Source organism: Podarcis pityusensis, assembly GCF_964106645.2.
Source record: "Podarcis pityusensis genome assembly, chromosome: 5".
NCBI classification, from domain to species: Eukaryota; Metazoa; Chordata; class Lepidosauria; order Squamata; family Lacertidae; genus Podarcis; species Podarcis pityusensis.
Window position 1 is genome coordinate 27598769 of NC_138032.1, and position 18341 is coordinate 27617109.

The 18341-nt window shown below is 37.2% G+C and overlaps 1 protein-coding gene across 5 annotated transcripts in view; it reads left to right on the forward strand.

Annotated features, from left to right (window-relative positions):
- Nucleotides 1–18341, forward strand: part of TFDP2 (transcription factor Dp-2) — a 35715-nt gene that overhangs the window by 5648 nt on the left and 11726 nt on the right. For 3 of the 5 annotated variants that reach the window (XM_081008236.1, XM_081008239.1, XM_081008238.1), the window contains 6 exons: nt 3028–3240; nt 4903–5006; nt 11079–11200; nt 15333–15380; nt 16581–16743; nt 18159–18302. In XM_081008236.1, the coding sequence (XP_080864362.1) occupies nt 5004–5006; nt 11079–11200; nt 15333–15380; nt 16581–16743; nt 18159–18302 (480 nt within the window). In that variant the 5' untranslated portion in view covers nt 3028–3240; nt 4903–5003. The remainder of the gene's footprint in view (nt 1–3027; nt 3241–4902; nt 5007–11078; nt 11201–15332; nt 15381–16580; nt 16744–18158; nt 18303–18341) is intronic. The other 2 variants (XM_081008237.1, XM_081008240.1) reach the window with 2 other exon arrangements.

Genomic DNA, 18341 nt, shown 5'->3' on the forward strand with positions numbered 1-18341 from the left:
ACTCATTAAAATGCCAATTAAAAATGAACGTTAAAAGCAAGTTACATATAAAAATTAAAAAATGAAATATAGGACTGAATTCAACTTCCCTATTAATGTTAGTGGAAGCCAGTTCAGAGGCTTCAACTAGCACAGTGAGACTACCTCTCCTGTATGCCTCCCCCAAACACACTCTGGAGGGCCGGAAGATCTCCCAGGATAGTGTGTGGTGGGAGGAGAGGGGAGATTGTTCCAGCAGGTAACAGAAATGCGCTATGTTGACTTCACCCCAAATTAGTCATTTAAAAACTTACTTAAATCAGATGCCTTGGCAGACTTGTTATAACAAAACAATTTGTGGCAGGCACCAAAAGCAGTATAGAGAAGGCCTTTTTAGTGGCATCCCCCTGGGCCCCACGTTTGGGCTCACCTGGCATACACACTGCAATCTTTTTACCACCAGTTGAATACTTTAACTCCCCCTCCATTTTTATTGATTCTAACAGTAGTAATGGCTTTTAGTGTTTTCAGCGTTAACATATTCTCCCACCTGGTTATTTTACTGGTGTGTTATTATATGAATTGTGACTTTCCTTTCTTTATTAATAGTTTTTTAAACTGAAATACAGTACAAACTAAACCATAATATATCAATATGTGGTCTGTGCAAACAAGTAAGAGGGAGGGAGGTATGGTTGGCTGTGTTCTATTTGTTTAAACATCTGTGTAAGGAGTCCAAATATCGAAAGAACTTCCCACCTTTCTTGTTATAGAAGGTCACATGTTCATATTCTGCTAATTGAGTCATGTTCACTGTCCACTATGATTAGCAGTTAAGGCAGACTTCTTCCACTGTTAAACTGTTAGACATTTGCCCTGGTGGCTTTTCCTTTATTCCAATTGTTTATAAAGGAAAGGGGGTTTGCAGTGGTTTTTATAACTGAATTCTTTATATTTCAAAATATATCTATCTATTGTTTGCTATAAGTCACTTAGAGGCTTCTGTGTAGTTGGTGCATAAATCTTAATTTATTGACTTAAAATTAATATTGTTAAAATCACTAAAAAGTTTAGGATTACTGCTTTTGTTCATTAGAAATGCATTGACTTTCAGGATATATTTTTGATCCGCATTTCTAATCAAAATATCAGATAATTTATAAATCACATAATTTATAACAGATTAATACTCCTTTTAAAGTTTTGTATCTGGACTTCAAAACCTAAAAACACACATGAATTGTGCTGCTTCTCAAATAAAATGTTGACTGTCTGATTTTAGGGACTTGAGTAAAATCAATAATGGTGCACATTCCTGTGAAAGGTAGTAACTGAGGTGGTGGTTGTCTTTAAGAAAATAATAGAGGAACAGTTAAATGAGGTAAAGTAGAGTGTATGAATAAGATAATTTATCAGAGGTTTGTGCCAGTAGTCAAGAGCCCTTAAACTTGGATAGTTTCTTATTTTAATTTTGGTATGCTGTAACTTCTATTGCTAGAACGTAGTCTATCCTTCCAGGGCTGTTCCTAGGAGGTACGGTGCTCAGGGCATATCACATAGCATGGTATCACCATTGCCTTCCTCTCCTTCTGCCTCTGCTACTTCATCTTTCCTTCATGGTGATGGTGGCATGCCCCAGTTTAGCTGCGTCAGCTTTTCTCCTTTTTTGCTTTTGCTGCTACTTGGGCAGCAGCAAGGTCCTCCTCCCTCCCAGCCTTACTCTAGGAAGGGAAGAAGTGGATGGAGAGCCTCATCATTCATTCATTCATTCTATTTCATTGCCACTTTTCACTCACATCACAAAGCGGCTTACATACAATAAATAGCAACATAGTAGAACATCACAATTACAACATAAATCATATTAAATAATTAACAAATAAAAATAAAATTAACAAATCATCAGTAAAACAGCCACCTTCTATGAAACACTATTAACAAAAGAACTTATATTATAAAATTCATCAGGTGCATGAGAGGTGAAAGGAAAAGCTACGCAGCACAGCTGCTGCCTGTCTCCACGGGCACAAGTCCTGGGTATGGTCACCCCAATTCTCATACAGACAGATCAGGTAGCCCTGCATTCTCTCCTCCATTCTGATGCTACAACCTTTAGGCATAGATTGTAATTGTACTATGTGTCTTTATTATTATTTTTACACACAAACTATTTTTGATGAAGAAGTGTTTTTGTTTTCCCTGCAGGTCATTATCATTTACTAACATAATAGAATTTAAATATATATATTAAATTATGCTGTTTGTGTTCTTGTTCTGTGAACTAGTTTCTCAGACAACTGAAAACTGAAAAAAAAAGGGCTCTCATCTTTTTAAAGATATAGTGGGTGATTCCTTTGAGTTACTCTGGTCTGTATGCATGCCTTAAACAGTTGCATTTAATCAGATTCCTCCCCTTCTGCATCCTTCATCAGACTATTCATCCCATGCTCATTTCTCTCTCTTTTTTGGTACACTTTCAGGAGTTCTGACGTAGGCTTTAAGACACAAGATTGATTTTTCTCCCTTTAGTTTTTTGACTTTTTGCTTTTATTCATTCTTTCAGTGCTTGTTGTTTTTCATGCCTGCTTCTTGTCTATACTTCATGAGGATTTCCGGAGATAGCTCTGGGAGGTGATAGTGTTTCCATGACTTTCTGTTTCCCTATGGTCTGATGTTACAAGTTAACTGCTGCCTGGCTAGGGAGTAAAGCTTCCTTTTATAGCTCACAAGGAACATCTAGATACTAAGGAACTGTTAGATCTAAATTTTGGATGAGATTTTATATCAGAATAATGTCTGCATACAATTACTTTCCTCTTACAAATCCTATTACAGAAGGTTTGTAGTGAGGCCTGTACCAACTGATTAAATAAATCTTAGATTCAAAGGCAAAGTGGCCGGTGAGTGTGTGTCCTTCGTTAGGGTAAAATGGAAAATCTATTCATAATAATACCTTGTGTGGTGTTGGTTTAACATTCTATAGAAAACATGGCTTTCAGCATTTATTGAAGACATTTGTGTTCACCAATAAAACTTCTCTTAAACCAGGTGCTTCTGCTTGACATACTGGGATCATGTTATATTGAATTTATGACCTTCTGGTAATTTCATGGCAAAAGACTGGTAACCTAAATAAAGAATTGACCTCATATCAGAATAGTGAACAGAGAATCAACAACTAAGGAACTGTCTCCTACAATGGATTACATACCCTTTCTAAATAGTGAAGTAACAAGGACAAGCATAGAAAGCCTGTGAAAGGTAAACAGATCCAATTTTTAACTACTGCTGCAACTGTCTTCAAGAAAGATATTGTACGCTACACACGCTTAGTCAACAGACTGGTTTGCAGAGTTCCAAGTATGATACATTAGTTATGTTTTGCTAAGACTAAAGAACATTGAATATTCTATTGCAATCAGAGCAGAATTGCTGTAAAACTTCAAGTGAGATCTATTATTGTTATTATATTTATATCCTGCCTTTTCCCCATACTGGAACTAAGAAGGGTCTGTTAAAATAAGGTCAGGAGAAATATATTCTGGTCAGATAGCAATCAATAGAATTAAAATTAGAACGTCTCACCAAATTGCTCTTTGCATTTCATTATGACTTCCTGTCATATTCCAGAGGAATAATTTCACAGTATGTTAGCCAAATAGCTCATATTTTTAAATCACTTCTCACCTCCCAATCCAACTAGGAAATATATATACAGTATACATTGTCTCTCCTAATTGGATGACAAATCATAAGTTCTGATGGGCATTGGTGTGCTTCATTTCTTCAGTCTACTTGTTGAAGTTGCACATACACAGCCCTGGTCAGATAATTGGTGATTGTGCCAAGATAAGTTGGGTTTTGGGGAAGGTATGGTTTGTACTGAAATTGTTTATGTTGTATAAGCTTGCCTCTTGCTGAAACAACATTGTTTTGCTCCCATAAGTGTGAAAGTAACTGTGCCCTGATTATAGGTAAAACTTTGGTACTGGGCACCCTTAATGCTCTCCTTTGAAAGGGAAGTCTACCTTTACTTTTCATTAGGGTATTTGCTTTGAATGGATAAGATGTGAAATGCAGTGATTATTGTTCTATGCGAGATCTTCAAAAATAATAAGAATCTTTAAGTTTTCAAATGCAGAGGTTTCCTAAAGTTGTGCCTGTTCCTCTATGCCTTTATGTCTTGAATGGGAGGAAAAGAAATTATGTTCAGATAATGTGAATCTCCTGGCCCTTGTCTTCTCAAACAAAAGGGACTGAACCAAAGGTCTGCCAGAACAGATGGAGCTGGCATGAGTGGAATCTCCCAACAATTATGAATGCATGAGTATACTCCTGTCTCAGGTGGTCTGCAACAAATGAAGAATATAAGCACCACCTATCACTGCCAGAAAGAACCCTTTTCTTATGTTTGTTTTCCTCTTCCCTCACGATGCATTTCAATTAGATTGTGAGCCTGCAGACAGGGGTTGCTTAATCTTTTAGTCTTTGTTCATTGCTTAGAAAATGGTAGTCATGTTAGGAACATGCTACTTCACATTTCTAGAGCCACTGAGTTCCATGAGGCAGTGCTCATTGTCTTTGGGTTTTTTTGAACCAGTGTTATGAATCAATAGCTAACGTTGAGTTTGAATGTGTGAAAACAATTGCCCCTCTGCTCAGCTGCAAAGCTCACTAGGTGGTCTAGGGCAAGTCCCTATATCTTCCTCACCTGCCTCACAGAGTTGTGAGGGTAAATTTACTTTCTGTACTCCTCGAAGGAAAACTGGGATTTAAATTAAAAATACACAATGCCTTTCTCATTTCTTGCAATGTGTCTGTTTCCTTAACAGCATTTTTACTGGCATGCTTACATGGCAAAATTGTTTCCATAGCCATACTGTTTTCTCTGTAGAAATAATACTGATGGTTTTCCTTTTTTAGAAAATATTTCCATAATTGCACTACCAGTGTATACCATCAACTCACCATCTAAGAGTTTGCCAAAAACATTTGCACCAATAAATGTGAATGTTGAGCCCCAAATGGTAAGTACTGTTTTTCTTTCACAGCATTGCACTGTAGAAACTCATGCCAGATTTCCTTTCCAACTGACAGCGTACCAGTACTATTTATTATGAATAATGTTTGGTTTATTTTTTAAAAAAAAACTATTTGTAAGCATTAGTTGCTAGTAAAAGTTTAGGATTCTGAATAGAGAACATCATAATTGGTGCTTAATGAAACATTGATTTCTAGGCATGCCATGTTGAAACACTATTTTGAAAGCACTGGTATGACTGCTATTAATAAATGCAGTTCTGCTGATGTTCTGGAATGATACTGAGCTTGTTGTGCAGTCGCACTTAGTGGTTAAACTGAGAAACAGTTACACAATATTTCCTGCTACTCCCTTGCAATAGTTTCCTTGCTTAGTGTAAACAAATGTCCATTGTATGCTTGATTCTTGGCAAAAATCTGGCTTTTAACAAATAAAGTTAATTGGTTTAGTTCTACTTGTAGAAGCAAGAGCAAAAAAATAATACACATGACTTTTTTTATTCCACTGAACACTTCTTTCTGTATAGCACAAAATATTGATCCATGTCTCCCCTGCAATTTCCAGTCTATTACCAGATTATTTTATCTTTTGGTAGTAGAACCAGCATGTCACTAGCAGAATTTTTAGCACCTGTCTCTATAAAACTGCATTGCGTAGTGGAACATGGTAATATTTGAAGTTTGTTATGCAATAATATGTTAAATGCATTTTATGCTGTCACTTCCACTCTGACTATTGTTGGGCAACTTAACTTTTCTGCAGTTTGATTGTCATACTCCTTAGTTCATAGTCCTTTGTCATCTAACCTAAATCACGTTAATGACTAAATATGCTACTATGCTTAAGCATTTATTTTAAAGAAAAAATGTGGTGATCATGCATGCTGTCCATAATTCTTAAAGATCTGATCGGGCATCAAATCAAGATTTACTTTTGTTATCCAAGAATGTACAGCAACTCCCTCAATCAGTGAATCATCCTAGCAGATGGAATTGGCAATTTTTTAGACCAGACATTCTTAGCAAATAAAGCCCATAAAAGTGCAAGTTGGTAGCTTTTACCATGTGGTGTGACATGGAGAAAAGATATAAGCTAATATGTACTATGGTTGGCTGTTCAGGTGTGTGCATCTTTGACTGAGGCTCAAAACAGTTTGATGGATTTGGTTAAGAACTTCACTTAATCCAGATCCTGTCTTTGTAGTGAACTGCAAGAGTTGTCCTGCTGCAACTGGCAGCTAATTTGGAGTTTATAGCTCCTGAATGTGCAGTACGGTGCAGAAAATAATTATATCCTGCTTTTTTAATACTTGTCACCTTAGCCCTGAGTTTACAGTGATATTTAGGTTACCAAAACAAATAAAGGCATTCCTGAATGGTAAATTGCAGGAGAAAAAGTTGAAATTATTTTTAATTTATATACAGATCAATACCAAAATAGGCTTCTAAGTTGTTTACATGTATAAAAACCAATCACACAGCATTAAAATAAAAACATCCACAATTAAAATACATAATAAAAGAATCCCATTAAAACAGAAGGCTTGGGTCAAAATATCAAGGAAATGCCTCTGTAAGCAGGTGCAGTTTCAAAATATACAGGATGCCAATACAGTCTTGGTGTTTAGCAAGGTGTGTGTTCTGTAACACTAACGCCACCATTGTAAAAGACCACCACCTCAAGCCAATAATCATTAGGCCATGTCAAAACTAAATAGGTTCAGTTTGTTAATTGTTGTTCCCTTACTGGGCAACGGAGGGGAAATAGGTCTTTCATGTTACATATTCAAAGTTTCTAGTTCTGCTGAAAGATACATCTTGTTTTCAGCATATAATTTTATACTAGTGACCTTGAATGCCAGTTTTAAAACCTAAAATGTTACGCGATAATAGGAAACTTTGAAGGTAGCTGCAGCTATCTTGTCTTTGAACAATACATATTCACCTAAAATTTAGTGGCATTAAACTATGAACTCTGGTACAGTATCAAAAGACTGCTCTTTCTGGAGAGGAGGGAGAAGGTCTCATCCCTTCAGATATGCTGGACTTCTGAAGCACCTTGCATTAGTCAGCTTCATTGGAAGACCCTGTGTTCTAGTCTTATGTGATAAGGAGAAAAACTTACCCATCCACTTTCTGCACACCATGCATAATCTTACACATCTCCAATATGTCACCCCTCACTTACCATTTTTTTAACTAAAAAGGCCCAGACATTATAGCAGTTCTTGATAGGGGTCTAGCTTCAGCCCTTGGTCATCTTAGTTGCCCATTTCTAGTTCTACACGGTTGAGGCATGTCACCCAGAACTGTACACAGTATTTCAAGTGGTATGACAGCATAGATTAATATGAAAGCATATGACATTGATAGACTTATTTTCAGTCATTTTCCTAGTGATCTCTAACATTGAATTTGCCTTTTCACAGATGCCACACACTGGGCTGCCACATTAACTGATCTATCTACCACTAACACAACATGAGATATTCAGTGCCATGTAAGGGATAGCCCCCACACCACTGCTGGATTTCCATCTTCACAACTGTTTTTTGTTTGCTTGGGAAACTGAAAGCCAAGACTACATTTTTTGTTGATGAGATACTCCCCCCCGCCACTAGCTAGGTCTGCCCTATCTGATGCATCAATGTAGGACTGTAGGTTAGTTTCTATCTACTTTCCTAACTTGGAATTAGTCTAAGACTCAGACTTCCATCCTCTGCTTCTGTTACCCTCTCCCCATTTTGTAAGCATAAAAACTCAAGATGCCCTTGTTGGACTGTTTTGGTATATATTTTGCATCTGGGGAATCCTATTAGTATGAAAAAGCTGCTGCTTTATTGATGACTGTTCTGTTCAAGGAAACTGGTGCAGGGAGAGGGAAGAGACCTGCAACATAATGTGTACATCTTTGTGACTTCTCTGCCTCTTTCTTATCTCAGTCATTCACCAATAGTTGTGGAGTCGTCGTCCTCTTCTCCATAGTGCAGTCATTTTTGAGGCCTGCAGCAAAATGTGTTGTAAGGGGTGTTTCTACCCTCTTTGGGCACCAATAGTATATTTCATTGAGTTACAGAGGACTTGTATACTTCTCATGTGCCAGTTTCTCTCTTATTTTCATTTAAAATTATCATAGCCCAGCATGGGAGAAAGAGAGCTTGTAAGTGGCATGCTCCCAATCTTCTGAGCGCAGTTAAAAGCTTGGAGGGGTTACATCTGCGCTGGTTTTATAGTAAGCTGGCATTGCCTGGCTCAAAATGTTCAAAATGGTTTTGTCTACTTTTGTTCTGGTTTTTGGGTGAGCCCTTTCAAGCAATGAACCCTATTGTCTGCATTTTTAAATTTTTTACAGTAGATGGCAGTAGAGTAGAGTTAAAAGATACCGCAACTAGAAACTAACCACTATTCTTGTATTCAAATAAAATACAAAATGTAGCATTCTTAGTCTATAGTCTATTGCTTCACACAGACTGTAGTGATGGTATAGTTAGTACTGTAATACCAAATATTTAATATTTCAATCAATAATATTTAGTCTTGAAATGGGAAAGCTTTGTGTGCTGTTTGCAGGCATGAACACTAGAATTTTTTGTTAAAATATTATTAGCACTTCTGAGCCATGTTTTAAAGGGGCATGATTTGTGACAACAGCTGTATAGTATACCAATGCAAGGGTGTGTTAATATGTTCATTTCTGAACTATTCATAGATGTGTGTCTGCAAGACCAGGGTGTGTACATTTGCAACTCTGCACGGTATTGTAGAGCTGCAGAAGTGGCTTCATAGTTGAAGCATGTTGTGTTTCAGCTTGAAAAGTTTAGCCATCTTAAAATCAAAAGGACGTACTCCCTATTAGAATGACATTTGGCATGGGGGATCTGCCAAACTAACAAAACTTAAGTGTAATCTGATGAAGGCTTGAGTTTTGCTGCTTAAAAATTTTGCTTTGAGTTTTGATTACAACATTAGACCAGAATATATTTACTACTTTCATGGCATGTAAGTTAAGATGGGCACCATATAAGTTTCATACTGTTTTGTGCATTAGTGAATTTGTTAAGCCTTAACTGTCTCAAACTGAAGCGCTTTTAGATCCTAGAATTCCAGTTTGTACAGGCCTATGTCAAGGTTAATAACTAAGTGGATGATACTCAGATGAGACCTAATGGCATATCGCTGAACATTGTTTATTTTTCATCTTTCAAGATTGCTGCTGAACTCTGGCCCCACAAAAACTTTTATGCAGCCAGGCCCATAAATATGCTTCATTTGGTTACTTGTAGTTTAGCATAAGTTTATATGCATGCCTAATTCTGTTACATTTGTGGTTTTATATTCTTTGTTTTTCTCAGTTGAAAATATGTTGCCATACAGAATGATCTAATCTCCTTATCTTAAACCATCAGTATACATATTTCCCCCCCATAAATGCTGTGAACGCCACTCATGTGAAAGAACTCTACATTCTGAAATTTGGCTTGTTTAGACAATACTTTGCCTCTGGGAGGCAACCATTGTTTGAACAGGCTCACAAAGAAAAATCAGGTTATTACACAATTTTGTGTTTTCATCGTTAAGGAAAATTGCAAGGAAGTGAATTGTTATCTTCCTGTCTTACCTAACCCTGCTTAGCTATTTCAGGCCAGGTGTGGAGGACCTGAACTCTGTACAGATTTTGAATTGAACATGTGTTGGGGTTAGGGCCTGATGGTAGGATTCTGCTCCACCACCTCCACATTCGATCTTGCTAAATTATTCCTTCTACTCAAGTAAAGCACTCTTCTACTAACATTTTTTTTAAATATATTTTTAATTCACTGTAAAGTGAATAAGAACTGCATTCTTAATATTTTTAATATTCTTAATATTTTCTTGGCAACATTTATTTTAACATTTACTCTTGGGAAGTAGAAAGATATTGTTACAACCCATATTATGGTTAAGAAGAATTCAGTTTCCTAAGTCAATAGGACAGAGCATCTTCTACTATCATGGATTTGTGTGTGTTTTGATTGGCAGTTCAACAAAGAGAAGGTGGCCGCTCAATAGGACAGCATCTGGCTGACATCATGCTGACCTTGTTGCAAAAGTTTCTTAAGGGTGTAGCCAACACTGAAAACTCATGCTGTGTTTATAGACCATTTGATATGGAATAGAGAGATGCATGGAAAATGTAGACTTCCTGTTTAAACTATGAAATAAGTCAGCAGTGCAGTGCAGCAGCTAACGGGACTAATGCAATTCTAGGTTGCATCAACAGACATATAGCATCCAGGTCATTGGAAGTAATGGTACCACTCTGTATTCTTGAAATGTCAGTTTAAGAAGGATAATGACAAACTAGAACATGTCCAGAGGAGAGTGACAAGAGTGAAAGAGCTGGAGACCATGTCCTGTGAGGAAACACTGAAAGGCGATACAATGACCATATTTGAATGACTCACACATGCATGATATTGTAATTTGTTTTACAGAGGGCAGTACCCAAATCAATTGTATCAAAAGGATTTAGGCTAAAAATTAGGAGTATCCTCTTGCTGGTATGTTCTGTTTGACAGTGGAATAGATTGCCTTGGAGAGGCTTTATTCCTCAACATGATTTTTTAGATCTCTTCCAACTCTGATTCTAAATATTAAGAGTTTATCCCAGCATCATTAATCTCTTAGCACAGTCCCAAGTCTGAAAATTGTACACTTCCACACTTTCATTGTGTATTTTTGAGGATATATACTGATACAGTGGTACCTCAGGTTAAGAACTTAATTCGTTCTGGAGGTCCGTTCTTAACATGAAACTGTTCTTAACCTGAGGTACCACTTTAGCTAATGGGGCCTTCCACTGCCGCCGTGGCACCGGAGCACGACTTCTGTTCTCATCCTGAAGCAAAGTTCTTAACCTGAGGTACTATTTCTGGGTTAGCGGAGTCTGTAACCTGAAGCGCCTGTAACCTTAGGTACCACTGTATTCTGGTTTAAGCTCCATATAAGATGTATTTTACTGTTTCTCTGTTCAGGTTTGCTTTGCAGAGTTTAATTTGTTCTTTCTCTAATTTCCATAGATTATAAGCACACCACAAAGACTGACCAATTCAGGAAGTGTTCTCATTGGGTGTCCCTACACCACAGCATCAGCCATGGTCACACAGATGCATATAACTGAAGCCACTGGCTGGGTTCCAGGGTAAATAATCCGTTCTTGCATGTTCATTCTGAGTTCCATGTTTTCTTCATAAGTTAGGAATTCTACTTAATGCACCTTTTGACTTTTGTATGCAAACATGTAGCCGCTTGACTTTGGTCAAGCTTCATTAAGTTACATAATTTATATATGGGATGATAGAAATAATGGAGACTGTTTGCGCAATTAAAACAAGTCCTTACTCCTTCCTTAAATTTCTGTTGTATGTATAGCATCACACTTGCATATTAGAGAAGTATGCCAATCTGGAAGTAGGGCTAAGAAAAGGTTATTCTTTTAAAATCTAGTTTGCCAGTGTAAGTTTCCATTGGTAAGCAACAAAATGGGCTGCTGTTGCATAGAGCTTTGCTCTTCATCAAGAAGTTAAGAGGTATTTTGGGCCTTACTATGCAGCTATTCTGAACGGTTTTGAAGCTGTGCTATTTAAAACATTTTAAATATTCATTGTTCATTAGAATGGCAAAGATTTTGATTTCATGCTGATAATATATATAAAGAAATTGGAAGGGGTGAACACTTTGAATTTAGCAGCTGGGCTTGGTTTATTGTGAATTTTGCTGAGTTGCTTGATCTATTTTCACTCTTTTTAGAAGCTTGTAAGATCTATATGGTGCTAGAGATAGTCTTAATTTTTGGTAACTAGAGATATGGTTGCTGTAACATCATCTGCTTTTGTTTGCCTAAGTTATCCAAGATCTCTTTAACTTGCAGGTATGGAATACAGGAATATTTTTTATTTTTTTTAAAAAAAACCCTCTATCCTTTAGGGCACTCATTATCTTTCACCTTCACTTCTCACAGCTAGCTAAGAAGCAGAGTAAACAACTTCAGAAAGCTATCCACTACAACCCAAAGGTCTCACTCCTGGTCAGTCACTGCCACTTCAGACCCTATGAGCATATATGTGAAATTGATATTCTTTTTGCCCCTACATGCATCACTTTTCACTTGCATACATTGAATTGCATTTGGCATTTTATTGCCCATTCAACTCAGTTTCAAGAGATCCTTCACAGCTCCTTTTTGTTATTGCCACCCGGAACAATTTCATATCATGAGCAAACTTGACTGCCTCACTGCGTACCCCTAACTAAATGATTTATGAACAAGTTAAAAAGGACAGGTCCCAATATTGATCCTTGAGGGACCCCACGTTCTACATCTCTTCATTGTGAGAACTGTCCATTTATTCCTACTTTGTTTCCTGTTTCTTAACCAGAGGACTTCTCTTATTCCATGACTGGTGTGATCTTGCATCAAAAGCTTTTTAAAAGTCAAAATACATGTCAGCTGGATCACCTCTATCATATGCCTGTTCACACTCTTAAAAAAAATTACAGGTTAGAGAGACAGGACTTACCCTTATAGAAGCCCCACTGGTTCCACTATGCTTGGTAATTTTGTCTTTGACAATGCTTTTCTCTGGCTTTTTGGTAGTGGATCAGTGATTTCACATTTGAGTTCTTTAAGAACTTTTGGGTGGCAGCCATCCAGATCTGGCAACCTGTCATTTTTAATTTTTTTGTCAATAATACCTCAAACTTAGTCTTTTATCTCCACTATTTGCCGCAGTTCCTCACACTGTGAAAGTTAATTTCAGCACAGGGATCTGCCCTATATCTTCCACGGTGAAGATAGATGCATATAATTCATTTATCCTCTCCACAATCTCCTTATCCTACTTCAATACACCTTTAACTCTATTGTCATCCAAAGGTCCAACTGCCTTCCTAGCTGGTCTCTTGATACTAATGTATTTAAATATTTCTTGGTTCGTGGTTTTCATGTTTTTAGCAATGTGCTCCTTAATTATCTTTCGGCATCCCTTATTGTCTGTTTGTATTTATTTTGCCAAAAATTGTGTTCCTGTTCATGTCCACATTTCAACAAGACTTCCATTTTCTAAAGGAAGTTTTCTTGTCTCTAATGGCTTCTTTTATGTTGCTCATTAATGGCACAGGCACCCTATTAGCCTTGGTCATATCTTTTCTTGATCTGTGGTATCTAATTTTGTGGTTTTAAATAACTCATAAGGATTTTGGAGAAATCCAACCCTCTTGACTTTCCTTTTCAACTAAATAATCATGATAACAACAAATTTTCTATACCACCTTTCATCCGAGGATCACAATATATATTTTTCTTTTTCTTTTTCTTTTTACCAATCCCCTCATTATCAAATGTGGCCATGTTGGATTTTCTTAGCCATTGTCCATTTACATATATATATTGAATAGGATAGCTTCAACAATATTTACATCTATACTATCTTCACCCACAATGATTTGGTAGAGAAGCCTTCCTCTTTTGTGATTTCTAGCTTATCAGATTGTATGTCCTCTTCCACAGACAAACACCACTTCCCCCAGTGTGACCTTTCCTTCCTCCTTATAGTGATTGTATCCAAATGTTTCTGCGAAATAATAATAATAATAATAATAATAATAATAATAATAATAATAATATATTTTTACCCCATCCATCTCTGGGCGGCTCCCAACAGAATATTAAAAACACGATAAAACATCAAACAGTAAAATAGTAATGATGAGAAGGCCCATTTCTTTGTGCCACACAGTTGAGTTCTCTCGCTTATGGCACAGCTAGTGGGGCCTCTTCTAAACGTCTTAGTAATCAGATAGGTCTATATATAAGAGGAAAGGTTCTCTCAGGTAAATGGTTCCCAAGTTGCTTAAGGCTCCATACGTTAATGACAGGTGCTTTAACCTGGCTTGGTAGCAAACTAGAGGCGGTGCAACCCCATCCAGAACAGGCAAACTACCTAACACCCATTTACCCACAGCGCCTTCCAGTCAAAGATGTGGGATGGTTTCTGATAGTTGGAGCCAGTCTCCTGCTGCTGCTGCTCTACATATGAACTTCTTCTTTTGGGCTGGTTGTGGAGGATAAGCAAGCAGAGTGCATGTGTCTGCTTGTTTGAATAACTCCCTTGCTGTAGGGGCAGGACAAGGAAAGCATGTTGGGAGGAGAAGCACTGCCAAGACCCACCTTAGCTATATAGGCCCTGCAAAGATGAAAACAGGAAAAGCAGCAGGAGAAACAGCTGCTAATCTGGTGCAGTCTGCCCAGGTCTTGAGCAGGCAACCAGCAGAGGAAAATGGTGTCATCTTCACCACTCAGGCTTTTCCTGGTTCTCGGTTTTGTTTGAGGATCAACCACTTTCACAGTTCATTGTATGGACTGAGGACCTGGTTGTTTCATCTCATTTTTTAAGAAATTGAGGAACTAATACATATAATCGGAATGCAACAAACACAATAAGAAACACAAACTTTTATACAAGCATATAACAATGTGAATGAAACCACATATCCTCTTAAAAATCTGCTTTAAGAGAGAACTAGGGCAGAGTATGTTATGACCAGTTTGAGAACTGATGTGGCCAGTTTGTTCCTGTCCAGGTCCCTACAAGAGTTCTGCAAAAGTCAGAAAAGGGCAAGAGCTGTTCTAGAGCTACTCCCAGCACCAGCACCACAAAAGGCAGCAGAAATAATTCTCCAGCTGTTTTATCATCCAGTTCTTCTACCAGGGTTCCTTTCTTAAGAACTCTTGGGACTATCAAAATTTCTCTTCCATTGGCCTTCTTCCCTACGGAGAAGTTATTGCCCATTTTTCCTAATAAGATGCTAATTTAGTATGTCCAGGAAGGCCTGCTGATCAGCCCCCATTCCCCAGCAAGGTTTCAGGTTCCTCAGCTAGAGCTCAGGAAGATGATCAGGGAATGAAGTTGAACAGAAACAACATTTCTCATCCCAGCAAAACTCTTACAACTGAATGTCACCCATTGGTTTTATTTCTATAAATTCATCTAAATAAAATTAACTGTTTAACCAAGGGATCACTTAGTGGTGTACACTGAATAATTTGAAATAATCAGTGTACAAATAAATTCCAATTTATTTAAGTTTAGTCAAGTTGCATTCCCCTAGGGGCAATTACAACTATTACAAATTATGCTCAATATATTTGACTAGCTTTAAAAATGAATAAAGCAAGTACTTAAAATATTTAGAATAGGTATAACTTGTGCTATGAAACATTAGTACAGCCTAAAATCCATATTTTGATATGTGCTGTTTTTTAATGTTTACAGGGATAGAAAACGAACTCAAGACTTTATGGAATCAGATTTTTCGGAAAGGTTTGTATCATTGCTGCATCCTGAATATGCTGACCTTTGAACTTGTTAGCAAGATTTCATTTCCATCTCCCTGAAATAGTTCAGTTTACTATAATAGACCAAATAATATTGTCCTTTGTTGTACTTGCACACCTATTCTAACAGATTGTCTGGCTCGAACTAATAACTATCCAGTTGTTTATATAACTTGCAAAATATTTGGAAATGCAGTTTTGTAGAGGTGATAAGATCTATCATTGACTTTTGGTGAGAAAAATCTAGTTAAATCGCCATGTGTTTTTCTGTAGGCACAATTCCGGTAAACGTACTTCAGTGCTTTATCAGTCACTTCAGGGCTACACTTGTAAGACTTTATAGCAATTGAATTTTACTACTTGTATATAGGAAGTGAAAGTGAAGTTAGTGACGGTAAAAAAAATATGTTAGAGTCATAGTAGACCATATGCTTTTCATGTCAAAAGGTCCCAGGTTCAGTTCCCACCATCTCTACTAGCAAGTCTACTAAGCCTCTGCCTTAGCCTATGTGACTATATGGAAACTTCAGGTGCAGGGGCAGTATTGCACTGAATACTGGCTGCTGGGGGGCTGTACAGTAGTGATAGGCTACTGACCTCATGCTCTGCCTGTTGCCTTCACAGTCTAACTAGTTACTAACAGGAGCAAAGTTCTGAACTATATGTACTTTTGATCTGACCCCACAAGGTTTTCTTTGCCGCCGCAAGTAAAAAATGGCAAATACACCATTTGATTCTATTATATGTGAGTTGTAAGCAAGTATACCATTGTAGAATTTCCAAAAAACATAGAATCATATCCCCAGAAGAAAAACATGAGCTTGAAATGGATTGGAGCAAATTATTTGATTTGCTGCTGGTTTTTTGGTTTGAAAATGATTACATTTCAGAGTAGGTTCTTCTGCACTTCCAAAATTCTAGTAAACTAGCTAGATGGTTTAATGTACTGTATAATCTTTGCAAAGAACACATTCATAACGTAAACACAAAGCAGTATCTTGCAAGAAAGAGAATGAAATTAAAATTGCATGGCTGATTCTAGCATTATAAATTATTTATCATATTCTCCCAAATAAACATTTTTTCCAGATACTGCACCTTCCAGCAAACAGATAGTGCTTAGCATGAAAAATCTGTGATTGGTCTTTGTTGTCAAACTTAAGATTTGAATTTTTCTTCATCACAGTAAAAGAAGCAGAAAAGGAGATAAAAATGGAAAGGGTTTGAGACATTTTTCAATGAAAGTATGTGAAAAGGTCCAGCATAAAGGAACAACATCTTATAATGAAGTTGCAGATGAGCTGGTATCGGATTTTACAAACTCTAATGGCCACTTAGCTACAGATTCAGTAAGTAGAAAGTAACATTCATACACATCTAATATTTTGCAACCCACTTGTTCCTCTATAATCAAATTAAAATATTATGTGTAAACTATCAAGGGCTTGAGGAGACCAGTGCTCTTTCCACCCCACCCTCAATTTTCTTCCCTACCCCACTTTTGCTGAAACACTTACCAATCTATTCCTCAGCTATTTTCAGTCATAGATTGACATAATAAACTTGTACAGTCTGTCCGGCTTCAGTTTCCTTTAGAGCTGTCTGTCTGTCTCTCTCTGATTCAATTGCTGTCAACATTCTGTAAGCCCTGGGACCTCACATGTGCTTGTTAGCCCATTTTCAGCTTTTGAATCCCTCCTCTCTCTCCCCTACACCTGCCCCATGAATTTACAAACTTGTATACTTTTGCAGTTCTTGTGACTCTTCGAAGTAGATGGGAACCATTCCCTTATTTTGGAGCAATCCTATTTTAGCTTTAGACTAGCTGCTGTTGTGAAATCTTACCATTAGGAAATTGTGATTGTGAAATCTCATGGTCCAAGGGTGAGTAGAGGAGCGCTCCTCTCGCCACCCATGATTGCCCTGCCAGGTTCAAGGAGCAGAGTGGCTGCAGCTCTGCAACACCTGTGAGCGGGGGAGACATGATTGTATGGGGAGTAATGATGCAGGTGGCAGTGAGGTGGCGGGAGATGTAGCCACCTTTTGGAAGCTTCTGCTGAGCCCAAATTAGAAAAGTATGAGCAGATATAGAAAGGGGAAGAATGCAGCAGTCACAGAGCTTGGACGTATTTAAACTGCTTTAATATTCAACATCAGTTGACGTGTTAGCTTTCTCAATTTTTCATGGTTTAGTCTAGCAATCTATAGATTAAAACATATGTTTTATTGCCCTTTCAGTCTGTTCAAATGTTGCCTTATGTTTTTAATAAAAAAGACATGCTTATAACGTGGCATTTTCAAAAATTCAGTACTCTAATAATTCTGTAATCAAACTTGCAAATGTTGTTCTTACGGCTAGTTAGGTAATAAATTGGACCTCTCTTGGCCCCTGTTCAGCTTTGGATATAATCAAGGCAACTTTTTGCATGATATTTTTCCTATTTTGTATACTTTTTTCAATTATGTAGTTCTGAGCATGTAAATACTTAAAGAGACAATATTCACATTAATTTATATATGCCTTTTCCACATTCCTGTGGAAGAATATGAGATATGTATGTGATTGGGAAGGAGAACCACCACTGGTTTGATATTGTATATATCTTGGTTTTCTACAAGCTTTGCCCGTAAATATTAGTTATAGTGTTCACATTAATGTCCTGCCTGCAGTGAAACCTTTATATGCGTTTTAAAATGATTTAATACTGTTTTTCATACCTGTAGTGAGCTGATGATATATTTAACAGTATTGCATTTTAAACAGGTTTATGATCAGAAGAATATTAGGCGGAGAGTTTATGATGCCCTCAATGTATTGATGGCGATGAACATTATTTCAAAGGAGAAAAAAGAAATCAAATGGATAGGTCTTCCTACAAACTCGGCTCAAGAATGTCAAAACCTTGAAGTGAGTGAGGGGTGTAAAATTTATATTGGCAAACATTGT